At 50.8% G+C, this 27,625-nt stretch overlaps 4 protein-coding genes across 5 annotated transcripts; 2 read left to right on the top strand and 2 right to left on the bottom strand.

The window, feature by feature from the left end:
- The first annotated feature begins 10,020 nt into the window (after positions 1 to 10,020).
- On the top strand, positions 10,021 to 15,145 carry LOC124654719 (disease resistance protein RGA4-like). 2 transcript variants are annotated; one of them, XM_047193717.1, is made up of 4 exons: positions 10,021 to 10,969; positions 11,439 to 13,985; positions 14,134 to 14,549; positions 14,663 to 15,145. In XM_047193717.1, the coding sequence occupies exons 1-2, from the start codon at positions 10,077 to 10,079 to the stop codon at positions 13,561 to 13,563; spliced, it is 3,018 nt and encodes a 1,005-aa protein (XP_047049673.1). In that variant the 5' UTR covers positions 10,021 to 10,076; the 3' UTR covers positions 13,564 to 13,985; positions 14,134 to 14,549; positions 14,663 to 15,145. The 2 variants fall into 2 exon arrangements, with proteins under 2 accessions (XP_047049673.1, XP_047049672.1); XM_047193716.1 differs by having other exon boundaries at positions 14,657 to 15,145.
- LOC124654720 (auxin-responsive protein SAUR36-like) lies at positions 13,943 to 14,683 on the bottom strand. The gene has a single exon (XM_047193718.1). The coding sequence runs from the start codon at positions 14,624 to 14,626 to the stop codon at positions 14,171 to 14,173; it is 456 nt and encodes a 151-aa protein (XP_047049674.1). The 5' UTR covers positions 14,627 to 14,683; the 3' UTR covers positions 13,943 to 14,170.
- A 675-nt stretch (positions 15,146 to 15,820) lies between the features above and the next one.
- On the bottom strand, positions 15,821 to 16,267 carry LOC124657536 (auxin-responsive protein SAUR36-like). Its single transcript, XM_047196073.1, has one exon. It carries the CDS (start codon positions 16,265 to 16,267, stop codon positions 15,821 to 15,823), a length of 447 nt encoding a protein of 148 aa, XP_047052029.1.
- Positions 16,268 to 17,883: 1,616 nt separating this feature from the next.
- Positions 17,884 to 18,419, top strand: LOC124651074 (auxin-responsive protein SAUR36-like). The gene has a single exon (XM_047190222.1). It carries the CDS (start codon positions 17,916 to 17,918, stop codon positions 18,363 to 18,365), a length of 450 nt encoding a protein of 149 aa, XP_047046178.1. The 5' UTR covers positions 17,884 to 17,915; the 3' UTR covers positions 18,366 to 18,419.
- The last annotated feature ends 9,206 nt before the right edge of the window (positions 18,420 to 27,625 follow it).

The following is a 27,625-nucleotide window of genomic DNA, read 5'->3' as shown; positions in this document are numbered from 1 at the left end:
ACCATCATCACCACCGTTGCTTACTGAGAAGATCGGGCCACCCCTTATCATTTTCGGTTAGGGCGGATGCAAACGGTGTCTTAGTTGGAGATGCCCTTACGCCATGCATTTAGAGCATCCCCAGCCGTCTCCCCGACGAGCCCCCCAAGATGCCTTTTTTGCATCCGGATGGACGAAAACGGCCCAGTCGCGCCCCCGGACCCTCGTTTTCGTCCGGATTTGGGCTTTCATCCATCCGGGGAGCCCAGGCCATCCCCGGCCCCCGGGGAGCGCTCGGGAACTCCGGACGAAACGAAAGCGCGGGAAACACCGAGAAACCTTCCCGCGGCTGGTGGCCCCAACTTGTCGGCGAGAGAGGCCAATCGTCGTCCTCATCGCATCGTCTTTCGCGCGCTGTAAAAGCCTGCCGCCGGCCTGTCTTCGTCGGCCGCGTAGCTTCCACGCGGCGAGTTAATGCCGTCACCTCGGTTTCACGCGCATCGACCTCTATTTATCGCCGAACTACCGCGCCTGGCCACATTTACCACGCCTCCGTCTCCCTCAATCTTCCCCAACCTCGAGCTCGGCGATCACAATGGCGAACAACGACGACGCTTCCAACAACGGCTTCGGCTTCCGCTCCCTCCACCAATGGGAGGGAAGGCTCCTCCACATGGCGGGCTACCCGGCGCTATCAGACTTTCGCGCGCCGGGAGGATGGAGGCTCAGCGCGGGCGGCATCCCGATCCCGCTGCCGCCGACAACACGCTCCGCCCTGGAGGCGGAGATCGACGATGTGGTCGTCAGTCTCAGTGACGAGCAGCGCGTGGAGGAGCGGTTCTGGCCGAACAACTACACGTCGTGGACGGAGTTCTTCCGGCGTGATGTCTACGGGTGCTTCTATTCTTGTAGACAGTGTTGGGCCTCCAAGAGCAGAGGTTTGTAGAACAGCAGCAAGTTTCCCTTAAGTGGATCACCCAAGGTTTATCGAACTCAGGGAGGAAGAGGTCAAAGATATCCCTCTCATGCAACCCCGCAACCACAAAGCAAGAAGTCTCTTGTGTCCCCAACACACCTAATAGGTGCACTAGTTCGGCGAAGAGATAGTGAAATACATGTGGTATGAATAAATATAAGCAGTAGTAACGGCGCCGTAAAAGTGCTTGCTCGGCGTGTGGTTGATGGTGGTAATATTGCAGGAAGTACAGATGCAAGAAAACAAGAACAAGCAGCGATAGCGTATTTAGGAACAAGGCCTAGGGATCATACTTTCACTAGTGGACACTCTCAACATTGATCACATAACAGAATAAATAGATAGATGCTAGACTCTACACCCTCTTGTTGGATGATGAACACCACTAACTCGTGTAGGATTACACGAACCCTCAATGCCGGAGTTAACAAGCTCCACAATATTCGATGTTCATGTTTAAATAACCTTAGAGTGCATGACAGATCAACATAACCAAACCAAGTACTAACATAGCATGCACACCGTCACCTTCACGCTACGAAAGGAGGAATAGATCACATCAATACTATCATAGCAATAGTTAACTTCATAATCTACAAGAGATCACAATCATAGCCTACGCCAAGTACTACACGATGCACACACCGTCACCATTACACCGTGCAGGAGGAATAAACTACTTTAATAACATCACTAGAGTAGCACACGGATAAATTGTGATACAAAACACATTGCAATCATAAAGGGATATAAATAAGCACTTCACTATGCCATTCATAACAGTGAATAAGAATTCCGTGAAATATAGCCTAAGAGACCCACACGGTGCACACACTCGTCACCTTTACACACGTGGGACAAGGAGTCTCCTGAGATCACATAAGTAAAACCCACTTGACTAGCACAATGACATCTAGATTACAAGCATCATCATATGAATCTCAATCATGTAAGGCAGCTCATGAGATTATTGTATTGAAGTACATAGGAGAGAGATGAACCACATAGCTACCGGTACAGCCCCGAGCCTCGATGGAGAACTACTCCCTCCTCATGGGAGATATCATCGTTGATGAAGATGGCGGTGGTGTCGATGGAGGAGCCTTCCGGGGGCACTTCCCCGTCCCGGCGGCGTGCCGGAACGTAGACTCCTGTCCCCAGCATCTTGGCTTCGCGATGGCGGCGGCTCGGAAGGTTTTCTCCTGGTTTCGTCGAACGTGATAGGGTTTTCGCGACGGAGACCTTAAGTAGGCGGAAGGGCGGCGTCGAGTAGGGTCCGGGGCCACCGGACACTAGGGCGGCGCGCCCCCTCGGGCCGCGCCGCCACCATGTGTGGGCCCCCGTGGCCCCTCTCCGGCGGCTCTCGGGTGTTCCTGAAGCTCCCGGGGATTCTAAGATGCCTGGGCGTTGATTTCGTCCAATTCCGAGAATATTTCCTTACTAGGATTTCTGAAACCAAAAACAGCAGTAAAACAAGAACCGGCCCTTCGGCATCTCGTCAATAGGTTAGTTCCGGAAAACGCATAAATATGATATAAAGTATGTATAAAACATGTAGATATCATCAATAATGTGGCATGGAACATAAGAAATTATCGATACGTCGGAGACGTATCAGCATCCCCAAGCTTAGTTTCGCTCGTCCCGAGCGTGTAAACGATAACAAAGATAATTTCTGGAGTGACATGCCATCATAACCTTGATCATACTATTGTAAGCATATGTAATGAATGCAGCGATCAAAACAATGGTAAATGACATGAGTAAACAAATGAATCATATAGCAAAGACTTTTCATGAATAGTACTTTCAAGACAAGCATCAATAAGTCTTGCATAAGAGTTAACTCATAAAGCAATAAATTCATAGTAAAGGCATTGAAGCAACACAATGGAAGATTAAGTTTCAGCGAGTTGCTTTCAACTTGTAACATGTATATCTCATGGATAATTGTCAACATAGAGTAATATAACAAATGCAATATGCAAGTATGTAAGAATCAATGCACAATTCACACAAGTGTTTGCTTCTTGAGGTGGAGAGAGATAGGTGAACTGACTCAACATAAAAGTAAAAGAAAGGCCCTTCGCAGAGGGAAGCATTGATTGCTATATTTGTGCTAGAGCTTTGGTTTTTGAAAACATAAAGAGAGCATAAAAGTAAAGTTTTGAGAGGTGTTTGTTGTTGTCAACGAATGGTAGTGGGCACTCTAACTACCTTATCAACCAGACTTTCAAGAGCGGCTCCCATGAAGGACGTTATCTCTACCAAGCAAGGTAGATCATCCCTCTTCTCTTTTGTTTACACATGTACTTTAGTTTCATTATTTATGGATGACACTCCTCCCAACCTTTTGCTTACACAAGCCATGGCTAACCGAATCCTCGGGTGCCTTCCAACAATCACATACCATGAAGGAGTGTCTATTTGCAAAATTAAGTTGCTTACCGATGAATCGAGCAAAACATGTGAAGAGAATTATTAATGCAAGTTAATTAATCGGGGCTGGGAACCCCATTGCCAGCTCTTTTTGCAAAATTATTGGATAAGCGGATGAAGCCACTAGTCCATTGTGAAAGTTTGTCAGAAGTAAATGACAAGATCAAAAGATAAAACACCACATACTTCCTCATGAGCTATAAAACATTGACACAAATCAGAGGTGATAAATTTTGAATTATTTAAAGGTAGCACTCAAGCAATTTACTTTGGAATGGCGGAGAAATACCATGTAGTAGGTAGGTATGGTGGACACAAATGGCATAGTGGTTGGCTCAAGGATTTTGGATGCATGAGAAGTATTCCCTCTCGATACAAGGTTTAGGCTAGCAAAGTTATTTGAAACAAACACAAGGATGAACCGGTGCAGCAAATCTCACATAAAAGACATATTGTAAACATTATAAGACTCTACACCGTCTTCCTTGTTGTTCAAACTCTTTACTAGAAATTATCTAGACCTTAGAGAGACCAATTATGCAAACCAAATTTTAGCAAGCTCTATGTATTTATTCATTAATGGGTGCAAAGTATATGATGCAAGAGCTTAAACATGAGCACAACAATTGCCAAGTATCGAATTATCCAATACATTTTATCAATTACCACATGTAGCATTTCCCGTTTCCAACCATATAACAATTAACGAAGCAGCTTCAACCTTCGCCATGAACATTAAAAGCTAAGAACACATGTGTTCATACGAACCAGCGGAGCGTGTCTCTCTCCCACACAAGCATTTATTCAAACAAAAACACAAACAAAAGCACACAGACGCTCCAAGTAAAATACATAAGATGTGACCGAATAAAAATATAGTTTCAGGGGAGGAACTTGATAATGTTGTCGATGAAGAAGGGGATGCCTTGGGCATCCCCAAGCTTAGATGCTTGAGTCTTCTTGAAATATGCAGGGATGAACCACCGGGGCATCCCCAAGCTTAGACTTTTCACTCTTCTTGATCGTAGTATATCATCCTCCTCTCTTGACCCTTGAAAACTTCCTTCACACCAAACTCGAAACAAACTCATTAGAGGGTTAGTGCATAATTAAAAATTCACATGTTCAGAGGTGACACAATCATTCTTAACACTTCTGGACATTGCTCAAAGCTACTGGAAGGTAATGGAACAAAGAAATCCATCCAACACAAATGAAAGAGGCAATGCGAAATAAAAGGCAGAATCTATCAAAACAGAACTGTCCGTAAAGACGAATTTTATTGAGGCACCAGACTTGCTCAGATGAAAATGCTCAAATTGAATGAAAGTTGCGTACATATCTGAGGATCACTCACGTAAATTGGCATAATGTTCTGAGTTACCTACAGAGAATTAGGCCCAGATTCGTGACAGCAAGAAATCTGCTTCTGCGCAGTAATCCAAATCTAGTATGAACCTTACTATCAAAGACTTTACTTCGCACAACAATGCAATAAAACTAAGATAAGGAGAGGTTGCTACAGTAGTAACAACTTCCAAGACTCAAAATAAAAAACAAAATTACTGTAGTAAAATAAACACATGGGTTATCTCCCAAGAAGTGCTTTCTTTATAGCCATTAAGATGGGCTCAATAGCTTTAATGATGCACTCGCAAGAGATAGTATTTGAAGCAAAAGAGAGCATCAAGAGGCAAATTAAAAACACATTTAAGTCTAACATGCTTCCTATGCATAGGAGTCTTGTAAATAAACAAGTTCATGAAGAGCAAAGTAACAAGCATAGGAAGATAGAACAAGTGTAGCTTCAAAAATTTCAGCACATAGAGAGGCATTTTAGTAACATGAAAATTTCTACAACTATATTTTCCTCTCTCATAATAACTTTCAGTAGCAACATGAGCAAACTCAACAATATAACTATCACATAAAGCATTCTTATCATGAGTCTCATGCATAAAATTATTACTCTCCACATAAGCATAATCAATTTTATTAGTAATAGTGGGAGCAAATTCAACAAAGTAGCTATCATTATTATTCTCATCATCAAATATAGGAGGCATATTGTAATCATAATCAAATTTATCCTCCATAACAGGCGGTACTAAAAGACCACTATCATTATAATCATCATATATAGGAGGCAAAGTATCATCAAAGTAAATTTCCTCCTCAATGCTTGGTGGACTAAAAAGATCATGCTCATCAAAACCAGCTTCCCCAAGCTTAGAATTTTCCATATCATTAGCAACAATGGTGTTCAAAGCGTCCATACTAATATGTTCCATAGGTTTTTTAATTTTCGCATCAAACCATCCATGTCTTAAATCAGGAAATAGAATAAGAAGCTCATTGTTGTCCATTATGCCAAACTAGTGTAAACAAGAAACAAAAAGATGCAATTGCAGGATCTAAAGGAAATAGCTTCGAGCACACACACAACGGCGCCGTAAAAGTACTTTACCCGGGACCGGAGTATGAGATCCTTTTACCTTTCCTCCCCGGCAACGGCGCCGTAAAAGTGCTTGATGTCTACGGGTGCTTCTATTCTTGTAGACAGAGTGTTGGGTCTCCAAGAGCAGAGGTTTGTAGAACGATGACAGAAGTTTCCCTTAAGTGGATCACCCAAGGTTTATCGAACTCAGGGAGGAAGAGGTCAAAGATATCCCTCTCATGCAACCCTGCAACCACAAAGCAAGAAGTCTCTTGTGTCCCCAACACACCTAATAGGTGCACTAGTTCGGAGAAGAGATAGTGAAATACATGTGGTATGAATAAATATAAGCAAGAGTAACGGCGCCGTAAAAGTGCTTGGCTGGCGTGTGGTTGATGGTGGTAATATTGCAGGAAGTACAGATGCAGAGAAACAAGAAACAAGCAGCCGATAGCGATATTTAGGAACAAGGCCTAGGGATCATACTTTCACTAGTGGACACTCTCAACATTGATCACATAACAGAATAAATAGATAGATGCTAGACTCTACACCCTCTTGTTGGATGATGAACACCACTAACCGTGTAGGATTACACGAACCCTCAATGCCGGAGTTAACAAGCTCCACAATATTCGATGTTCATGTTTAAATAACCTTAGAGTGCATGACAGATCAACATAACCAAACCAAGTACTAACATAGCATGCACACCGTCACCTTCACGCTACGAAAGGAGGAATAGATCACATCAATACTATCATAGCAATAGTTAACTTCATAATCTACAAGAGATCACAATCATAGCCTACGCCAAGTACTACACGATGCACACACTCGTCACCATTACACCGTGCAGGAGGAATAAACTACTTTAATAACATCACTAGAGTAGCACACAAATAAATTGTGATACAAAACACATTGCAATCATAAAGGGATATAAATAAGCACTTCACTATGCCATTCATAATAGTGAATAAGTATTCTGTGAAATATAGCCTAAGAGACCCACATGGTGCACACACTGTCACCTTTACACACGTGGGACAAGGAGTCTCCGAAGATCACACAAGTAAAACCCACTTGACTAGCACAATGACATCTAGATTACAAGCATCATCATATGAATCTCAATCATGTAAGGCAGCTCATGAGATTATTGTATTGAAGTACATAGGAGAGAGATGAACCACATAGCTACCGGTACATGCCCCGAGCCTCGATGGAGAACTACTCCCTCCTCATGGGAGATAGCAGCGTTGATGAAGATGACGGTGGTGTCGATGGAGGAGCCTTCCGGGGGCACTTCCCCGTCCCGGCGGCGTGCCGGAACAGAGACTCATGTCCCCCAGATCTTGGCTTCGCGATGGCGGCGGCTCTGGAAGGTTTTCTCCGGTTTCGTCGAACGTGATAGGGTTTTCGCGACGGAGACCTTAAGTAGGCGGAAGGGCGGCGTCGAAGGGGTCCGGGGCCACCGGACACTAGGGCGGCGCGCCCTCCTAGGCCGCGCCGCCACCATGTGTGGGCCCCCGTCGCCCCTCTCCGGCGGCTCTCGGTGTTCTGGAAGCTCCCGGGGATTCTAAGATGCTCGGGCGTTGATTTCGTCCAATTCCGAGAATATTTCCTTACTAGGATTTCGAAACCAAAAAACAGCAGTAAAACGAGAACCGGCACTTCGGCATCTCGTCAATAGGTTAGTTCCGGAAAACGCATAAATATGACATAAAGTATGTATAAAACATGTAGATATCATCAATAATGTGGCATGGAACATAAGAAATTATCGATACGTCGGAGACGTATCACGGCGCAGGTACGAGCGCGAACTCGCCGCTTAAGACGGCCCTCCTCCACCTCCCGCTAGGAACAACGCCGCCGGTGGTGGAGCGCGCCTGGCCGCACCCTCCCGAATGTGCTCGCGCGCATCGAGGGTGGGAACTCCCCCGTTCTGGGGATGCCGCCACCGGAGGCGGCTATCATGTCGCGCCGACACGGTAGTTCCTAGACGCCGAGGAGGATGGCGCCGTCCTCCTCCTTGCCTGGGTCGCGGTCCGCGTCCAGGTCCGACGGGTCGGTGCCTACGCGCTACGTGAAAAAGGAGTCGGCGTCTCCGACGACACCGCGCTTCGTCAAGGAGCCGGCATCGCCACCGCCGACCAGAGGGCGCAGCAGCAGCGCCCTCGTCATCCGTGACCAACCCTCCTCATCTCCATCGCACGGGCGGAAGAGGAAGTCATCGAAGAAGGAAGCCGCCGCGGCCGCCGCCGCGAACCAGCTCGCCGAGGAGGAGGCCCAGCGCGCCGAGGACGCCGCGGTGGAGGAGGCGATCGCCTGACCGCTGAAGGACCTGGTGCCCGCCGACAACACCCTCCCAATCGACGCCGCGTTGGAGTGGTCCATGCGGGACTGGGAGCGGCAGGAAGCGGAGCAACAGCGACGGCTGCTGGACCTGGCTGTCGCGCGGCAACGCGCCACCGCACCGGCCTTGGCAAGGAACGCCCCGTCCACGCCTGTCGAGCTGATCAAGCTCGAGGAGAGCAGCGACGATGACCTCTACCGGCCGATGCCGCCACGCGTCGGCGACCCAAGCCAGGGTTCTAGCCGCTGGTACGAGGCGCCGCTGTGCGAGGACGCCGGCAACTCGAGCGACGACGACGACGGCGCCGACTACACGGCCTTCTACCGCCATTTCAGCATGTAGAAGGCCGCTATTAGTTTTAGTTTATGTTTGCATCTGGGCGAATTCAAATATATTTACGAATTCGACCTATATACGATATGACCTCGCCTATATATGTTAAATATCACTAAATTTTGCTTAAGTTTGAATGAGTTTCGCATAATTTTATCTCAATTAGCCTAGTTTTGTCAAAAACTTTCATTCATCTCGCCGCAGGGAAAATGGTCCTCCGCAGGTCAAACTTTCGTCCAATCCAGCGCTGAATTTTGATCTGGGGAGCCCAACGGTTGGAGATGCTCTTACGTTTGACGTCATCTCCAACGGAGCGACGCATTTCGGACGCCGAAAAGTGGTCGCGAGCGTCCGTTTGCGTCGCCCCGCGGTTATATTTTGTCCACGCATCCGTTTGCGTCTGGGTGTGCTCCCACCGGGGCAACCCATTTTTTGGATTGCAACACAGTTAAAAACATAGAAAGTAGTTCATATAAAAATGCATAAAAACTATACAAAGTAGATCTACAGGCCTAGACTACTTGCTTCCTGACGGGCCGGCCCCATCGTTGCGTCGCTCCTCCATCGCCTACTTCTCCGCCGCCTCCCGTGCGCTGCTATGGCTCGGTGCGCCGCCACGTCCTCTTGCAAGTGGTGCTCCAGCCTCGCGTTCGCGGCGTCGTCCTTGAGCGTCTCGAAGGACTCGACGATAGCCCTCTGCTCCGCCGCCCTCTCCTCCGGCGTAGGCGCATCAGGGTCATCGGAAGACCAAGATATCTCCGAGTCGGAGTCCTCTGCGGCCGCGGCGGCCGCCGCCCTACGCTGTCTCCGGCCTCGGCGTCGACCGCCGCATGGGCCGCCCGCTCCTCCTCTGCTTCCTTCTCCGCTTCAGCCAGGGCCGCGGCGTCCCTGACCGGGTGAAGGAGGTCGGTGCTGTCTTCGGAGTCGAACTCCTCGTCGGAGCTCGAGGCCGGGGGAGGTGGAGGCGCGGCAGCCTGGCCGCGTCCAGCGTTGCTCATGGTGGATCTGCTAGGGCTGAGCGGAAGCGGCGCTACGGCAGCGGCGGCTAGGGTTTAGTGGGGAGGAGATGAGATGCTCGCGCCCCTGTTTATATAGGTCGGAGGCAGGGTGACGGCCGCGCCACGCGTGACATCGCCATTACTGCGTGCGCAGAGGTAGGCGACGGCCGTGCGCCATGCGAGGCATCGCCATTTACGCGGCCGCAGACTGCCGAAGCGACGTCTCGGCGCCAGTACTAGCGGAGAAGACGCATCAACGCTGGGTCACTGCCAGGCGGGACAGACAAAACGTCCGCCAGACGCGGGCGCGACCGCGGAGTGTTTGCGGAGACGCAAACCTGACGCATATTTGAGCCAGGTTTGCGTCTCCGCGAACACCCAGTCACTTTACGTCGCGCTGCTGGAGGTGATGCCAGACCCATTCTCGGTCAAAGCGGACGCACGTCCGTTTGCGTCGCGCCGGCTGGAGATGCCCTGAGTGCCCTTCTTGACTCAGTAGTTGGTCAGTCAACGGTGGTGTAGAGCGGATCCTGCTGTGGAAGGAGGCAGGCCATGGAGTCTGCGGCGGCGAGCGCCTTCCTGAAGAGCGTGATGGGGAGGCTGTTCCAGGTGCTGGAGAAGGAGTACAACAAGCAGAAGGGCCTGAGGCAGGAGACCCTCTCCATCCAGCAGGACCTCCGCATGATCGCCGCCGCCATGGACGACCGCATCCACGCCCTGGGCTGGGGCGACCGCCGCACGGCCGTCGCCAGGCTGTACAGCGAGGAGATGCTCGGCCTGGCGCACGACGCCCAGGACTGCATCGACCGCATCGTGCACCGCCTCACCTGCAGGCCCTCCCGCTCCAGCGGCGGCGGGCCGTCGGCGCTCGCCCGCCGGGTCCTGACAGTCGTCCACGAGCTCAAGAAGGTCCAGAGCCGCTCAGGATTCTCCGACGAGATCCACAAGCTCAAGGCCCGCCTCAAGCTGGCGCACGAGCGGGTCGTCGGTATCCCCATCCCCATCCCTGCCACCGTCTGCCAAGAATCGGCGGCGTCGTCCTCGGGGTCGTGTCGCGTGGCCCGCAACCGCAACCCGGTGGGCATCGGGAAGCCCGTGGAGGAGCTCCTCTCGATGCTGGACGAGGTGGAGGGCGAGCCGGAGCAGACGAGGGTGATCTCCATCGTGGGGTTCGGCGGGTTGGGGAAGACCACGCTCGCGAGGGCAGTCTACGACAGCCCTCGTGCCGCGGAGAAATTCCACGCCCGTGCCTGGGTCGCTGCCGGCCGCTCGCGGGAGATCAACGGCGATGGGGTCAGTGAGATCCTGCGCGATGTACTCTGGCAATTTCGTTGCAAAGAAGCCAAGGATGGGGACGGGGACAATGAGATCCTACGTGATGTGCTCAGCCGTGTTGATCGCCAACAACTTGAAGCCTTGCTCGCAGAACACTTCAAGGTTACCAGGTGTGCACCTTTCGTGCTCTTTTATCGGGCACCACGTTATTTGTTATCCTTTCTAGTAAAAAATCTGAATATGTGGACTATTTATTATCCTTTCTAGTAGTGAAATCTGAATCTGTGGATTAATTTCACTGTTCGAAAGAAATCAAATGAACTAGCAAGATAATGCACTTGAAAATAAACTGGGCACAGATAGGTGTGGTGATATGGTTGTGGATTTGGAGGCTCCTAACGGCTTGGTCACCGGAGATAGAGAGAGTAGCAATGTGGTGTGATCGCCCAGCGTGTCTGGCGGCGCCTATGATCCTCACTATTATCCTGCCTTTCTCCTTCATGCCGGACCATTCTTTGGGACACATTTTCCGAGATTTCTTCTAAATTTCTGAACTTCATTTTATGGAGTATTGCTGTTGCATTGCATCTCAACAACTTGTCTTCTAATTGTTTTTCATCTCCTGATTTAATTGTTTAGGTACTTGGTTGTCATTGATGACATCGGGATGGAGCAATGGGCTGCTATAAATTCCATTTTTCAAGACAATGGCAGAAGCAACAGAATACTACTGACAACGACCATTCAGTCAACAGCTAATATTTGCAGCCATGGCAACGGCTATGTTTACCAACTGAATACACTTGGTGAAGAGGACTCCAAGGAGATAGCTCTTGGGTTACGATCGCCTGAGCTGGAGCAGGGTTCGACGAAGCTGCTGCAGAAATGTGGTGGTCTTCCACTTGCTCTTGTCAGTGTCTCCGATTTCCTTAAAAGTTCAGTTGAGCCTACAGGGGAGCTGTGCGCATACCTATGCCGCAACCTGGGTTCTCATCTGAGAGATAAGCATGGGCATGACAACTTCACAGAACTAAGAAAGGTTTTGATGCATAACTATGACAGTTTGTCTGTGTATGAGATGACCTGCTTGCTATATCTAGGCGTGTTCCCAAACAATCGTCCCCTTAAGAGGAAAGTTCTGATCAGGCGGTGGTTAGCTGAAGGATATGCACGGAGCGATTCTCTTCGCAGCGAAGAGGACATTGCAGATGAGACTTTCAATAGGCTTATTGATCGGAATATCATCCAGTCTATTGATACAAGAAACAATAAGCAAGTCAAGACATGCAAGACTCATGGCATAATGCACGAGTTTGTGCTGTACAAGTCTGTATCGCAGGGGTTCATCGCGACATCTTCTCACGACCATCCAAGACCCTGTGCATATGTTAATAATGCTTGCCACCTCTCTGTCCATGGTGGCAGTTTGACCAATAGTGAGGCATCTGACGAGGATTTGTCTCGTGTTCGGTCTCTGACAGTCTCTGGGAAAGCAGGTGATGCTATTTCTTATGTTCGTAAGTGCAAACTGCTAAGAGTCCTGGATCTGGAGGAATGCAGTGATCTGGAAGACAGTCACCTCAAACACATAGGCAAGCTATGGCATCTGAAATATTTAAGTGTTGGGGGCACTATTGAGAAACTTCCGAGCAGCGTCGAAGGACTGCATTGCTTAGAGACCCTGGATTTAAGGAGAACCAAGATAAAGACATTGCCCGTCGAGGCCATTATGCTTTCCCACCTAGCCCATCTGTTTGGAAAGTTTACAGTTGAGAAAGATGATTTGAAGAGTGCAAGCAAGATGAGCAAAGTAATGAAGTTCTTCTCTGGAAATAAGAGTAACCTGAAGACCTTAGCTGGATTTGTCATCAGTGAGAGGCAAGGGTTTCTGCAACTTATGAGTCATATGAAAAATCTGAGAAAGGTCAAGATATGGTGTGAACCAGTTGCAAATGGTAGTAACTATGTCACTGATCTTTCTGAGGCCATTCAGAAATTCACCAAGGTTCCCATGGACAGTGTAGGTTCTCGTTCTCTTTCACTTGAATCAGAAGAATGTTCAGAAGACTTCCTGAGTTTGCTTGATTTTGAGCCATGCCCCGAAGGTTCCAAATATGATATAAGGTCACTGAAGCTACATGGCAAGCTACTCCAGTTACCACCATTTGTTACCTTGCTGGCATGCCTCACTGAACTGTCTATTTCGTCATCTACTCTGACACGGAATCTTCTATCTTCTCTGATCAATTTGCGCAACCTGCTTTACCTCAAGCTGATAACCAATCAGCTTGAGAATTTTGAAATGAGAAAAGGGGCATTCCCAAGCCTGCGGCGTCTGTGTTTTGTAGTGCGAAGTCTTGATTCACCTCTGCCAGTAATCGAACCAGGAGCTCTTCCAAACCTTGTCTCACTCCAACTTCTCTGCCCCGGTCTAGTTGGTCTTTCTGGCATCCAAATTAGACACCTGAGACATCTTAAGGATGTCACAATTGACCCTGCAGTGTCTGACCAAACAAGAACAGATTGGGAAGAAGCAACAAAGAACCACCCGAATAGGCCAAGACTCTTGTTGTTCAAAAATGGTGACCCAATGGAAAGCGAGGAACCAGGGCATGAAGAAGCTTCTGCCATGAGAGAAAAACGGAGAATATGCGTAGTGCAACCATGTTCGGATTTAGATTCTGGTCTCAAGAAGATGCGTCTTTCAGAGTCTTCTTCACGGCTTCAAGTGATCGTCCATTCGAACTCCTCTATGCAGTTATGAATCCGTTCACTGAGGGAGCAACCCGACCATCTTGGTATGCTGTAGAGGTCATATTTATATATCATCATGTTGCATGTAAACACAGCCAGAAGAGCAAAATATGTGTAGTCCAACCAAGTTTGGGTAAGGACTGGATTCTAATATCAAAGAATATGAGACTTCAAAGAGTCTTCTTCGTGATCTCAATTGATTGTCCATCCAGTGTTGTTAAAGGGCAGATGCCGATTGCTAATGCCATTGAATTCCTCCACACATCTTAGTATGCTGTCGGACTCATCTATACGTCATCATGATAGTGCTACTTCAAGCAAACGGCTGTGTAAATGAGCTTGGTCTCTTGAATCAGAGAGAGATGAAATGATAAGCTGTTGGTGTATTGTATGGTCTGTAGTTCCAAAACATTTCGTACCTCGTGCAACAAGGTATGTATCCTTAATTCCTTGTCTACATGCTAGTGCTTTTCTATTGTTAAAAATATCACCATGTTGCAAACTGCAAGATAATCTTTGTTTCTGTGTCCATTTCTACCACTTGCAACTGTATATTCACATCATGCTACAAACAAAACAGGGCTAAAGCTAGCAATACAGCGGCAGTTCTTCAGAAGCTAACAAACAACCACTTGCTGGTTAAGATCTACATATGGTGCCACCACACAGCCATCAGAGCTGCATGGCCTCACAATGGAGCTCATGAACGCCTTCACGACCTCAGTGGAGGCATCTTTCCGGAGCAAGGAGATGGCGTACTCCATGACCGCGGAATCACAGGGCAGTGTGATCCTCCCATCTTTGCTGCCCACAAAGCCAAACTCCTCCTGAGACATCCTCAGGAACTCGCCGAAGACCACCGTGCCTAGGTACGCCAGCGGCACCTCAAACCGTGCCCCATTGGCAGTGTACACCACAAAGTGGCCCTTCATCGCCACCGATGATGCTGTGCAGCGCTCATCGTAGGCTGCTCCTTTCGCTGCTACCGCTGTCCGGGTGAGCCTCTTCCTCCCCATGGCCGCAATCCTCTGCCACTTCTTTGCCATCTGAGCAAGTCTCTTGGGACTAACCATGGTTTGTTTCGCTACTCCTTTCTTGGCTAGGTGTAGTGGTGCTGCTTTAGCTTGTGTTTTGTGGATGAACTGATGAGGGGATGGTGGTGCTAGCCTGATGGATTTATATGCGAGGGACTGAGGGAGAATGAGAAGGGAACCATTCAGTTTAGGTGCAGCTATCATGACAAGTTGGCAAGGGACATGGCCATGAGCGCAGAACATGTAATGCTGCAAGTGCAGGGCAAGCAACGTGATCTTGATTTGATCTCTCTGGGGCCATCAGTTTGCCACTTGTTGGGAACTGTACTAGCAGTGTCTTGTGTGTTGTTGGACAATCCGTTGTGCTGCCATACTCACCTGCTTTTCTTTTTTCTTTTTTCTTTTTTCTTTTTTCTTTTTTCTTTTTGAGAATAACTCACCTGAGGCATATGGCTGACTGATGATGGTTCATTTCTGATATTTTGGGTTATTGATTAATCATATCCCAGTGAAAGGATATATGCAGAGTGGCCCCTAGGATGAAGATATCTAGTCTAACCTCATGTCTGTGACAGAGTGTTGATGAAAAAGCAGATTAAATCTCTTCAGTTGCCCAAACACCTAGATACAAGATTATTATCAAGTGAGGGACCACATTCATCAGTTGATACTGGAAATGGCCATGTTTATCTTCATTTTTTTATGTAGGAGCAGAGGTGGAGATCTACTATCTTACATGTTTCAGCATGGACTCTTTTACATGATTTATTAAAAAAAGTGAAAAATGAGAGAGAGTAAGTTTTGACTGATTAGAACAAGATTTGATGCGAGCGATTAAGATACCAATCATTCCTGCGAAGTTGGATTTGGCCAATTGGCCTTCCTTCCATGTCATTTTGGCAAATCAGTACCACGTTCCTCTTCGAATCTTTGGTGTACTTTTTTTATATATTTCACAGAATTGATTATACGTGAGGGAAAATAGAGATCAACTCCCGAACCATGCATACTGTGATATTTCGTGAACTCAAATGATTATGGATTCACACCATTATGCAATTGAGCCTTACCTTAACTTATCACATCCATTGCTACAGAACTCAGCGTTCAGGAGTCTCAACTCTGCTGTGGAAAAAAGAAAATATATTCTGTCTCCATATGAAACTACATATTTACATCATCCTAAATAATGGATAAGAGCTTAAGAAGTCTTAAAAGGTCTCTTTGTGGACTTCAGAAACTAGAAACAGCTGATCTAACTCCCATGGATACCTCCGTGCTCCTATCCTGGTGGCAAGTCCTGACCACAGAGCTCAGGAGAGCCCTCTCAACCTCTTCCGATGCGTTCCTTCTAAGCAGGCACAGGACGTACTTCATCACCGCCGCATCGCACGGCAGGGTGATCCTTCCGTCGCTCGCGAAGCCGAACTCATCGTGGGACATACTCAGGAGCTCGCCGATGATCGCTGTGCCAAGGTATGCCAGCGGCACCTCGAAGCGCGCTCCGTCGGCAGTGTACACCACGCAGTGGCCCTTCACTGCCACCGAAGACGATGGCGACGTTGCGCAGCACTCGTTAGCGGCTCTCGCTGTCGTTGTCCGGGTGAGCCTCTTCCTCCCCATGCCCGCCACGCTCTGCCACTTCTCGGCCATCTGAGCAAGTCTCTTTGAACTCACCATGGTGTTCAGAGAGTTCAGAGTCTTGTGTGTCAGGTATTCAGCTGGCTAGGTAGATGTGGTGGTTTGGTTGTGGATGGAGGCTGTGGTTCTAAGCTGATGGATGTATATATAGGTGAGGGGGGAGAAAGGAGGGCAGTACATGCAGTCTAGGTGCGGCGACGCTATCATGGGTGACAAGTTGGCAAGGGACATGGCCTTGAGATCTGAACATACCGTGCTAACTGCAAGTGTAAGGCCATGATATCGATGTGATCTTTGATTCAATCTCTCTGGGGCCAACCTATTTGCCTGTTGTCGGGGGTGACTGGAGAGATCAAAGCAGAGTGTGTTGCCATACTGTCCGGCCTGCTTAATGGCTGATGATAGCACGCGTGTTACATCAGAGCTACCCATTGATCGTTTTAGTTGCTTAGGATCATCACGCACGTTGTGACAGATTAACATGTGGCCCACATGCCGCTTCTCCTCCTCTGAACCGCTCAGTGTGGCAATGGCTGCAAGCCAGTGATGTGCAAGCTGGGATGCATGCATCCATGGTTCATCCGTTTGGGTTGCATGCTACGTGCTCATAGCATTGCCACGCTCAAAAAGTCACAGGTGAATGCATGCACTTGACCAAGCCTCAAAGCTCTCTACAGAACATGCATGTTCCCCTATACAAGTTCTGTACAGAGAACGGCAGCATCCTTAGAGAGGTTTTTTCCTCTTCTGGATCATCTATATTCAAAGTCATGTATGAGAATATCAACTATAACTGGAAGATCACGTTGCACAATACAATGCATTGCATTGCAGTTGAGTAGTAAACACAACACACATCTGATTCAGCATGGAAATGCGAGGTGCCACTTTCAGAGGAAACAAAGGTGGCTTCACAAATCACAGTAGGTTTTGTTCTGGTCATGTACTCAAGTACTCGAGTACCTAATAGATATGAGATGCAACAGGGAGAAGCCACCATGCGAGACACGGAAACCTAAACAGATCATGTGCTAGACCAGCACAAGTTCCCAACTGAATGTGTAGAAAAGTGTAGACTGTAAGGAGCATAAACAATTGCATATCATGACTCACGTAAGGATCCATGAACAACTGTTAGACATGACATCTCCATCTCAGGGGCCACTCTATATACTTCTTATCATTAGGTTATCATCAACATCCAAATAACCAATTGGTTTCTCGTTGGGCAATCACAAGCAGAAATGGACCCAATTTACAGGTGGTCCTCTGTTTTGGCCACAACTTGAAACATGTGAGTATGGAAGAAAATTGTAATGTCCAAGGCTGCAAAATCACACTGCTAGTATCAGTCGATAGTCTCCAACAAGTGGCAGACTGATGGCCCCAGGAAAATCAAATCAAATCAAGATCGCATTAATTGCTTGTCTATGCACTCTTGCAGCATTACATGTTCTGAGTTCATGCCTCTGTCGTCCCTTGCCAACTTGTCATGAGATATTGATCAGCTGCACCTACACTGCATGATGCGTCTCCCCCTCCCCGCCTATAAATCTACCAGCTTAGCATACCATCTCATCATCATTTCATTCACAAGCCAACCACTACAAAACCTAGCTGAGTACTTACTACCACCTGAGGCAAGAGTTTTTCTGAAATTTGTGCCAACAAAGAAAGAGAAGCTACCATGGTCAATGCCAAGAAGCTTGCTCAATTGGCAAAGAAGTGGCAGAGGATGGCGGCCATGGGGAGGAAGAGGATCACCCAGACTACGACGGCAAAAAGAGCCGCTGAGGAGTGCCACACGACAATCTCAGTACCGGTGAAGGGACACTGCGTATTGTACACCGCCGATGGGGTCCGGTTCGAGGTGCCATTGGCATACCTCAGCAATGCGGTCTTCAGTGAGCTCCTGAGGATGTCTCATGAGGAGTTCGGATTCTCAGGCAGCGACAATGGCCGTATCACGCTGCCATGTGACGCCGCAGTCATGGAGTACGCCATGTGCTTGCTCAGGAGAGATGCCTCCATGGAAGTTGTGAAGGCATTCCTGAGCTCCATTGTGAGGCCGTGTCGTTTTGATTGTGGCCTGATGGCATCATCTGTAGTGCTTAGCCAGCATGTACGCGTTTGTTAACTTCTGAAGAATGGCAGCTAGCTAGGATCTTGTTCTAGATACCATTTATGTTCAATCGGAGATGTAAATATGGGGTTGGTAGATTTGAAATGGAACAAAGATTCGTGATGAAATTTGCAATCTTTTTAGTCATAAAAAATATGGAGTTCAACCGTTTATTGCAGAGTCCGTATATAGTCACTGAGCTTCAGTAACACAGCTATATTTGTGTGTTAACACATTGCTTTGAAACTATAACTAATCTGTGCTGCTATTTTGTGAAATATAAAACGACGCCAGAGCTTTCGTATAATTGAAGAGAAAAGCAAAGGGTGATACATTCGAGTATGCATGCCACATAAGTTTTACACATGTTAGCATCTTGGAATTAGATGAAAGAAAAACTTCTACTAAACAAAAAACTCAGCTAAATAAATAGGGGACCCTGGAAAATTTAGCAACTGAATGAGACCTAATTACCAAAACATTGAATCCTCCTAAATAAGTATTACCATTTTCGTCAGGAATTAAATTAAAGAATATACCTTTGAAAACATACTATATTTTTTTTACAACTGACTTAAAGTCGAAATGGGGGAAACAATAATGAACTGGAGACCACGTGAGATGCTAAAGAAAGAATGACCTCTGTTGGGCAAGTGGATTTAGGCAAACGCATGCATCTAGGACGAGTTTGGTTGCTCGGAAAGTCGTACCCTGGCTCCAGGGATGCAAAAATCGTGAGATTGGAAGGCAACCGTGTTCCTTGTTATTGGTTCGCATGAACTTTAAAGCAGGGTCGGGACAGGCCCGCTAGGCATGCTCGATTGGTCTGTTGTCGCTGGGACGCACTGGCGGGTGCAAAAGGAGGGAAGTTGAGCGCGCGGGGGGAGCACATGGGTGTCGAGGGAGATGGAGGGAGGGGGAAATTTGGCCAGCCGATATGGCACGGAAAGTAGGCTCACCGCCCACATAGGGGGTCACCTCCGCTGGAGAAGACAACATTCCCCATTTTCCCTCTCGGACAACGAAGGCGGCGGTGGCGTTTAAGATCTGCGGCACCAGCAGGTCGTACTAGGCAGATCGGCCTCACCGACTCCCCTGGGAAGCGGGGTTCGCAGATTTGCGGCGGCGGCGACCTCGCTTGGTGTCGGGCACCATCTTTTCCCGTCATCTCCACCGACGGTACCATGGCGCCGCCTTCAAGCAAGGTTGTAAGCACCTCTAACCCTCTACCGGCCGAAACCATTAGAACTTAAGCCAATTTTCCGTTACTTAGCTGAATTTTCCGTTCTCTGTATGCAACACCGAATAAATTATGACGAACAGTAGAAGATTTGCATTCACGCGACTACGCTCATAGCTGTGATTCATGCCTAAATGTTTGTGCTGTTAGAGCGAGCAACTCGTTGCAATGCCATATCGGTTTTCACCTATGGTCCACTGTTCGAACATGACAAAAAGCGGATGAATAATCTGAACTACACCTATAACAACAACGATGTAGAGGCTGCTGAGGATGAAAAGGGTCCCTTTAACAACCTGGTGAACACATTCAGGGCTAGGGTTTGCTCAAAGATAGCATCCACTACCGTATCAAAGAGCAAGTGGCAATGTCTCTTCATGTTCTTGGACATAACCAGAGATTCTGAGTAATTCACAACACAGGGAGGAGATCCACTGAAACAATATCTCGCTATTTCAAGCAAGTCTTGTATGCTATTAGGAAGCTCATAGAAGATATGATCAAGACGCCATATGCCCGCACTCCCACCAAGATCAAAGACAGCTACCGATGGTTTCCATATTTCAAAGTGAGCAAGCGAACATCATTGTGCATAACATCTGTTCTACTTCAGCAAGCCCTCACAAGTTGCTAATTTTCATGTCAGGATTGCATTGGTGCGATTGATGACACTCATGTAACTACAAGAGTGCCAAGAAGCGAGATGTCGCATGCATACATGGAGAGGAAATACTACACAAGCCAAGATGTGTTGGTAGCTGTTGATTTTGATATGAGGTTCATGTATGTTCTAGTAGGATGAGAAGGATAAGCCCATGATGCAACGATTAACATCTTGGAGAGACATGATGGCCTCCAAGTCCCACAGGGTAAGTTTTTTTTTTTTTTTTGGAGCAACCGGCAGGAGCACTGCCTTTTCATTAAGCAAGAGGGAAAAACAAACCAATATGTACATAGAAGGGCATATTTAGATTATGGTGGGAATATGCCCCAGAAAACCACCCTAGAAAAACTGACAAAAAGAAAAAACTAGTCCGGCTCGGCCGGGATAGCCGGCCCGAAGCCGTTGATGGCACGGTCCCGCCGAAGAATGTCTTCCCTCGTGATATCAACCACCTCCCGGATAGGTGAGGGCGGCGCGCGGTGAAGATGCGCCGGTTTCGTTCCTTCCAAGCATTCCAAAGAACATAGAGGAACCGACCGCCGATACGTTTCTCGCTCCTTGTTAGTCTTTCCGATGATCATTGCATCCCACCACTCCGAGATCGAGTGGTATTCATGGCGAATATCAGTGCTGTCATCGTTGTCCCAGAACTTCATCCGATTCCAAATGGCCATGGTGAAGGGGCAGTCCTTGCAAAGACGTTCGGCAGTCTCAGGAGCTCGGAGGCAAAGAGGGCAAAGTGGATTATGGGGCCATCCCCTAATGGCGAGCATATCCGCAGTGAGCAGCTTTCCATGAAGAGCAAGCCAGCCAAAAAGTTTGCATTTCGGCTCGGCGTGGGCTTCCCATATTTTCTTGGCGACGAATCCGGCATGTCCACCGAAGAACCGAGCATTGTAGCGAGCTGGCCGTGTACGTCCCTTCGGTAGTGAGAGTCCAGGAGATGGAGTCCGTTTGCTCAGGGACAAGGGTGATGGTGTGGATGATGTCCCAAAGCTCCAAGTATTGTGCCAACTGGGTAGGTGTGCTAATGTTGATGACGGAGCGGATCCAATTGTAGTCGCTAAGCTCTTTGGCAACCGTGCGGTTTTTGCGGGATGCAATCTTGAAGAGGTCAGGCGCCCAAAGCGAAAGGGGGCCCCACCCGCACCAGTTATCATGCCAGAAGGATGTCAGCTTCCCATTTCCCACGGTGATCTTGGTGGAAGCCCTGAAAAGCGCCATGTCGGCATCGTCACAGGGAAGCTTCGATCCAGCCCACGTGCGCTCAGGGTCGGTCCATTGCAGCCAAGGCCAACGCAGCCTCAGAGCGCGTCCAGATCGCTCAATGTCTGGCATTCCCAGGCCCCCAAGGGTCTTCGATCTGCACACCGTTTTCCAGTTAACGAGGGCTTTCCCCTGGGCCGCGTGCTCGCCCTCCTCCCCCGCCCAAACGAAGGTCCTAGCAATCTTGTTGATCCTGTCCCGAGCCCATTTAGGCAGCGGAATGGCCGTGGCGTGGTAGATACCGGTAGCCATGAGCACTGTTTTAGCGAGGATGACCCTTCCAGGCCGCGCAAGGTTCTTCCCAATCCACCCCGGCAGCTTTCCAGCGATCTTGTCAATGAGGGGCTGCAGATCTACCTTCCGAAGGCGTCGAAAGTGGAGAGGTAGACCCAGGTACTTGCCAGGGAAGCTGGCAATCTTTGCCGGGAAGTCGGCGAGGATGTCGACAAGGTCAGTATCGTCACATCGAACCGGGAAGATCTCCATCTTCGTCATGTTGGTGACAAGCCCACTAGCTTTTCCGAAACAGTCCAGGATGGAAGAGACGGCTCTGAGTTCTTCCTTGCGGGGGTTCACGAAGATCCCAGCGTCGTCAGCATAGAGTGAGATCCGACATGTAGTGGTCCTAGAACGTATGGGAGTCAGGATGCCCTATTGCGTGGCAAGGGAGAGGATGCGCTGAAGGGGGTCAATCGCCAGGATGAAGAGCATGGGGGAGAGCGGGTCCCCCTGACGAAGACCACGGGCGTGCCAAAAGGGGGTGCCAGGCTCGCCGTTGAGAAGCACCCTGGACGTGGCAGAAGCCAAGGACAGGCATATCCAATCCCTCCAGATTTGGCCAAAACCCAGAGCCGCAAGGACCTCGAGGAGATAAGCCCAGCCCACAGAGTCAAAGGCCTTCGAGATACCCAACTTTAGGAAAAGGCTCGGGGTCTTGGCAGAATGTAGCTCCCTGATGAGGTTCTGGACGTGCAGGAAGTTATCGTGGATGCTTCGCTTCTTCACAAAGGCGCTCTGACATTTGGAGACAATGTCCGGGAGACAAGGCGCAAGGCGATTGGCCAGCAGCTTGGAGAAGATCTTGGAGAGGCTATGAATAAGACTTATGGGTCTGTAATCACCCACCGCCAAAGCTTCAGATTTCTTCGGGATGAGGATGATGTTAGCGGAATTCACAAGGCTGGCGCATCCGTCCCGGAGATGAGACATCTGGATAATAGCTGCGATGATGTCTTGTTTAATGATCTCCCAACAGTTCTTGAAGAATGCACCTATGAAGCCATCGGGACCTGGCGCCTTTACCGAGGGTAAGGAGAAAACCGCGTCTTTAATCTCAGTCTCGCTGAAAGCAGCATCCAAATCTGAGAGATCATGAGGTGTGTAGCCCAGGCTCCCCCAATGAAGGCTAAGTAGCCTGGGAGCTTTTTTCCCGAGGTGTCCTTTGAAGTGGTTCAGCAGCAGCTCTTCTTTGTCTTTGTTCGTGATCGCAGTGCCCCCGGCCGAAACGAGGGACTGAATGTGTACCTTTCTTCTACGTCCATTGGCCCTCACATGGAAAAACTTCGTGTTTGCATCGCCAAGACGGATCCAGGTTAGGTGAGAGCGCTGTTGCAGCTTGATCTTCTGGATAGAAAGAAGGCCTAGGTATGAACATTTGAGCCGACGCCGCAAGGCGCGTTCCTCCTCGCGAGAGCGGCCTGGCCTCCTCCGCTTGGTCCGGACGCAGGATAATCTCTTTTGCGGTGGAAATCTGTATCCTCGGGTCGCCGATGCATTGTCTTTGCCATCGCTTCGCAGCCTTGGCCGTGCGAGCAAGCTTGATGTGGACGCGACGGATTGGGCTCGGTGGCCAAAATATCCTTGTTCCAGGCCTCGAAACCGTTTCTTTAAACCCCCGCAGACGAAGCCAAAATTCTTCGAACTTGAAGGAGTGCTTCCTTGCCGGCGCGACGCAGCCCCGAAGCGAAGAGGCGCGTGGTCGGAGCAGGCGGAGGTAACGGCCTGGAGGTAGGCATCCGGGAAGAGGGTGTCCCATTCAGCAGTGCAGAAAACATGATCAATCTTGGTAAGCACCGGGTCCGCTTGAGCATTCGACCAAGTGAAGCGCCGTCCGTCCATCCGCATATCTTTCAAGACAAGAAAATCCTCGCCGCCCTAAATTTTCCGATCAGCCGGCGATTGATGTTGAGGTTGTTCTTATCAGATGCTTTCGTGATGAGGTTGAAGTCGCCAAGAAGTAGCCATGCATCCTGGATGATCGCCTTAAGGTCCTTAAGCTCCTCAAGGAACATCAGCTTTTCGCTCTCGCCCTGAGGCCCGTAGACACATGTGATGGACCACGTGGTTCCTTCACTAAGCATGGTGATCGACGCTGATAGAGTGTTTGCGGTGACATGGACGTCCGAAAGGGTGAAAAAAGCGTCCGAAACCGAGAGGATCATCCCTCCCGACGTGCCGATAGCAGGGAGGAAGGCGTAGTTAGCCGTGAAGCTAGGTCCGAGGGTGGCGGAGATTAACGCATCGTCGACTTGGTCAAGTTTAGTTTCTTGCAGGCACACTATCGAAGCGTGAGTGTCCCGGATAAGGTCACGGACAGCATCTCGACGAACTTTATTGTTGAGGCCGCGCGGGTTCCAGTTGAAGATGTTGACATTCTTTTGCGACATTATGGGAACAAGGCATTCACGTTGTAGCAAAGCAGGATGGAGCAAAGCGAGTAGTCGTGGGCGACGGTATAGACGAATCTGAAGACACGCATTCTTTTGCCGCTGAAATCCAACGAAGTGAAGCAAGTGTAGCCATGGTCGATGACAAAGAAGAGGTCGATGCCGTGTAGACTTTCAGCGAAGGTACGAAGCAGCAGTCTAAGCTTACAGACAGAAGTGCATGGAAATAAAAACTTGCTGGCGCAGCAGCTTAGGTGAATAAAAACAACCCATAGTCTCAAAGCACGGGGCACGTGCCCAGGGAAGCTGCCGAAATTGGCTCTAAACATCAGGAGCGTTGATCACGATTGCAGCAGATGGCGGCGCGGTTTTCTTCTTCTTCATCTTCTTAACTTGCTTGACGAGAGCTTCCAGGGCATGTATGGCAGAGGAGGCTAGCGGGGCGTTGATGAAGAGCTGTTGGTAAGCCTTTTTGGCGACGTCGTCGGAGCGAGAAGACCGGATACACGCGCGATCAACTCCTGGATGGCCTCGGCGCCGTCGGTGATCAAGCGAGACTTCTTCTTCATAGCGAGGCGTCCGCTGCGCCGGGGTGAGGCAAGCGGGAGGGCTCTCTTTTTCTTCTTTTTCGTCGAGGGAGTGCCCATGAGGGGCTGCTGCACCGGAACAGCGACGTGGTCGATGAAGCTGAGCAGCTTGGCAGCCGCGACATCAGCGGCCGGCGTGACGGAGATGCCAGTGGACGGCGTGGCGCTGGCATGGGCGGTGACCACGGTCGTGGTTGTTGCCCCCGGCGTGGAAGAAGCCAGAGGATGGCCACAGCCAGGTCCAGCAAGAGGCGAGGCTGGCTGGGAGGAGAACGGTGGCGAGCCCGTCCCACCGCAGCCGGTGACCAGCGTGGCCGGAGACCGATCCGGAGAGGCGTTCAGACGGTAATCAGAGGCCAGCGGAGGGAGGCTGGCCGCCGCGTCGTTCCAGGCTTCAGTCCCGGCGGAGATATCCATCTGAGCAAATAGTGTGACGGTGTCAGCAAGCGGCGCGTCGTGGTGGTTCGTACCTGGGGCTGCCGGGCATGTCCAGGCCATGTCCATGCCGCCGACGTCATCGTCCCCAACAAAAGACGCGGCCGGCGTAGGCAGGGGCGTGGGCGAGCCCCTCTTCAGCTTGTCCATGTCCATCAGGCCCTCAAGGAAGGCGGAGGCACGTGCGTTCCAGCTCCGCAGCGCCTCCGATTCGGCGAGGATAGGCTTGACCGCGTCGCTCAGTGCAAGTGAGCAGGTCAGCGCGGAGCAGGGCGCCTGCTCAGCGATCAACTCGTGCAGCGCCGCAGCCGGGGGGGCGTTGGCCATGGCGGAGTCGCAGGTCGGCGGAGCCCGAGAGTGCGCCAAGTCTCGCCGCCGGCCGTGGCCACCGTCGGCAGCATCACGGCGGCGCGGGGAGCGCGTGCGGTCGCGGCGGATGATCCCTCGGTGTCGCGCTCGCTCTCCCAGTCCGCGGCGCTCGCGGCGGGCAGCACCATCCCCGTCGTGGTCGTCGTCCCCGTCGTTGCGCCGGGAGGAGGGAGCGCGGGTGATCATCACCCCTGGCACGCCTCTCCCTATGGGCAAGAGCAGCAGCCCGCAGAGTCTCCTCATCGTCCTCATTCTGCAGGGGCACCGGTGGCATGCCATCGACGGTGAGGTAGTGCCACTCGAAGGAGACCGGCGTTGGCTTGAAAGCGCCGGCGTCGTTGCCTGGAGCCGAAGAAGTCCAGCCGGCGCCATGGAGTAGTCCTCCATCTGATCGAGGTGGACGATGACGCGGAAGGTGGCGCCGCGCTTGCTGCCCGTAGGACGGACCTCGTGGACGAACACCTCGGAGGCAGGGCCACCACAGCCGCGGCTGGTGAAGGTGAGCCAGACCACTTTAGGGATGGCGCTCGGATTGGCGGTCCGTGCCCAGCAGCCAAGCGAGCGGGCGTTCGTGAGGAGCGCCGAGCTGTCCTCGAGGCGGTCGAAGGAGCATCGGCGCGCGATAATCCGTTCCGGCGACGTACGGCGTGAGGCCGTAAGCGGGCACACCTTCCGTGGCAAAGGCGCACACGCGTACGACATGGAGGCGCCGAAAGCGTGCTCGAGGGGCCTCCAGTGGACGGAGTTGCAGCAGAGCGCCGTCAGCCTTGATGCGGCCCCGCTTGAGCACCTCCGAGCAAAGTGTGCCTTATGCACAAACTTGAGCAAGAACTGGACAGGCTGATGAGGGCGGCACGGTGAGCTCGCCGTGGCTGAGGTGGAACCTTTTTCTCGATGGCGCGGTCGATGGCGATGGGCGGACCTGCGGTTGCCGTTGATGACCTGTGCGATGGCGGCGAGTAGCTTCCCACTCCTTGATGTCTTGGTCGATCTCGAAGGAGGTGGCGATGATGACCGTGTCCTCGTCCCGCCCGGTGGCCGTGGAGCCGATTCCCGACCGAGCCATGGGAGGGGCGGCGGCAGCAGCCAGCGAACGGCCCGTGGGCGGCCGCAGGTACCACAGCAGAGGGTTGGCCTCGGTACGCTGGCCGGCAACCTCTCGCCCGAGACCGAGCCCCGTGAGCCGAGAGGAGACGAGGGGCGGCCGGGCCCGGAGACGATGGCTTGAAGTCTTGGCTGCCCGAAGCGCTTGACGAAGGTGGCAAGTGTCGCTCCTTGTGGCCGAGAGGTTGCAAGACAAGCAACCGAACTTTGTCCCCGCAAGCGGAGGCGAGGTGGTGGTGAGCGGGTGCAAGACGCGCGTGCGCAGCGTCCCTCGGTGCGGCTTTTGAAGCGAGGGCGGCAGCTGCGGCCCGGGACTCGCGCGCCGAGGGAGGTCGCACCGGTGCATGGCCGGCTTGAATGCGCGTCCCGTCGCGGACGGCGCCGTTCGGGCACAAGCAATCCATCCCGCTTCGGCCGGGGCATGGGCGCCGCAGCCGGGAGGGGACGTGCCTTGAAGAGGCGTCGTACTTGGAGTAGCCGGGTGGCTTGACGATGAGGGAGCTGGAGGGCGGGAGCAGGCAGGAGCAGCAATGGCGTCCATCTCCTCCTCCGCATTGAAGACGAGGGTCCCACCACGTCCAACAGGGACGTAGCGCGGCGAGGAAAGGAGGCAGCAGGGGAACCGGGACCCCTCACCATCGGAGACGGCGGGGCTGTTCGAGCGAGGCGGCGTGGAAGCTGGCGGCGTTGGCACCTGATCCAGATCTGGAGTGGAGACCAGCTTGGACGCGCGGAGGAGGCAGCGTCGCTCCTCCGAGAGGAACCAGGGAGCCTGCGGAGTCAGGCGCGTCGGCAGGGTGGGAGTGAGTGGGTTGGAGCCGGGTGGGGCGGGGCTGGGGAACGGCCGGCGGCGGGGATGGTGGGAGGGGCGGCGCGGTCGCCTTACTCCGGGGAGCATCTCACTCAGCTCCTTTGGCTGGTTTTAAGCATCTGAGCTTTTCCAC

This window comes from Lolium rigidum, chromosome 5 (assembly GCF_022539505.1).
Source record: "Lolium rigidum isolate FL_2022 chromosome 5, APGP_CSIRO_Lrig_0.1, whole genome shotgun sequence".
Lineage (NCBI taxonomy): Eukaryota > Viridiplantae > Streptophyta > Magnoliopsida > Poales > Poaceae > Lolium > Lolium rigidum.
Note: the sequence above shows the minus strand (reverse complement) of the source record. Positions and strands in the feature narration are given on the sequence as shown.

What these genes read in the sequence shown, in the direction of transcription:
- LOC124654719 (XM_047193717.1), top strand. Translation starts at nt 10,077, where the DNA reads ATGGAGTCTGCGGCGGCGAGCGCCTTCCTGAAGAGCGTGATGGGGAGG. An exon ending in GAACACTTCAAGGTTACCAG is followed by an intron (nt 10,970 to 11,438) that starts GTGTGCACCTTT and finishes TTAATTGTTTAG; the next exon opens with GTACTTGGTTGTCATTGATG.
- LOC124654720 (XM_047193718.1), bottom strand. Translation starts at nt 14,626, where the DNA reads ATGGTTAGTCCCAAGAGACTTGCTCAGATGGCAAAGAAGTGGCAGAGG.
- LOC124657536 (XM_047196073.1), bottom strand. Translation starts at nt 16,267, where the DNA reads ATGGTGAGTTCAAAGAGACTTGCTCAGATGGCCGAGAAGTGGCAGAGC.
- LOC124651074 (XM_047190222.1), top strand. Translation starts at nt 17,916, where the DNA reads ATGGTCAATGCCAAGAAGCTTGCTCAATTGGCAAAGAAGTGGCAGAGG.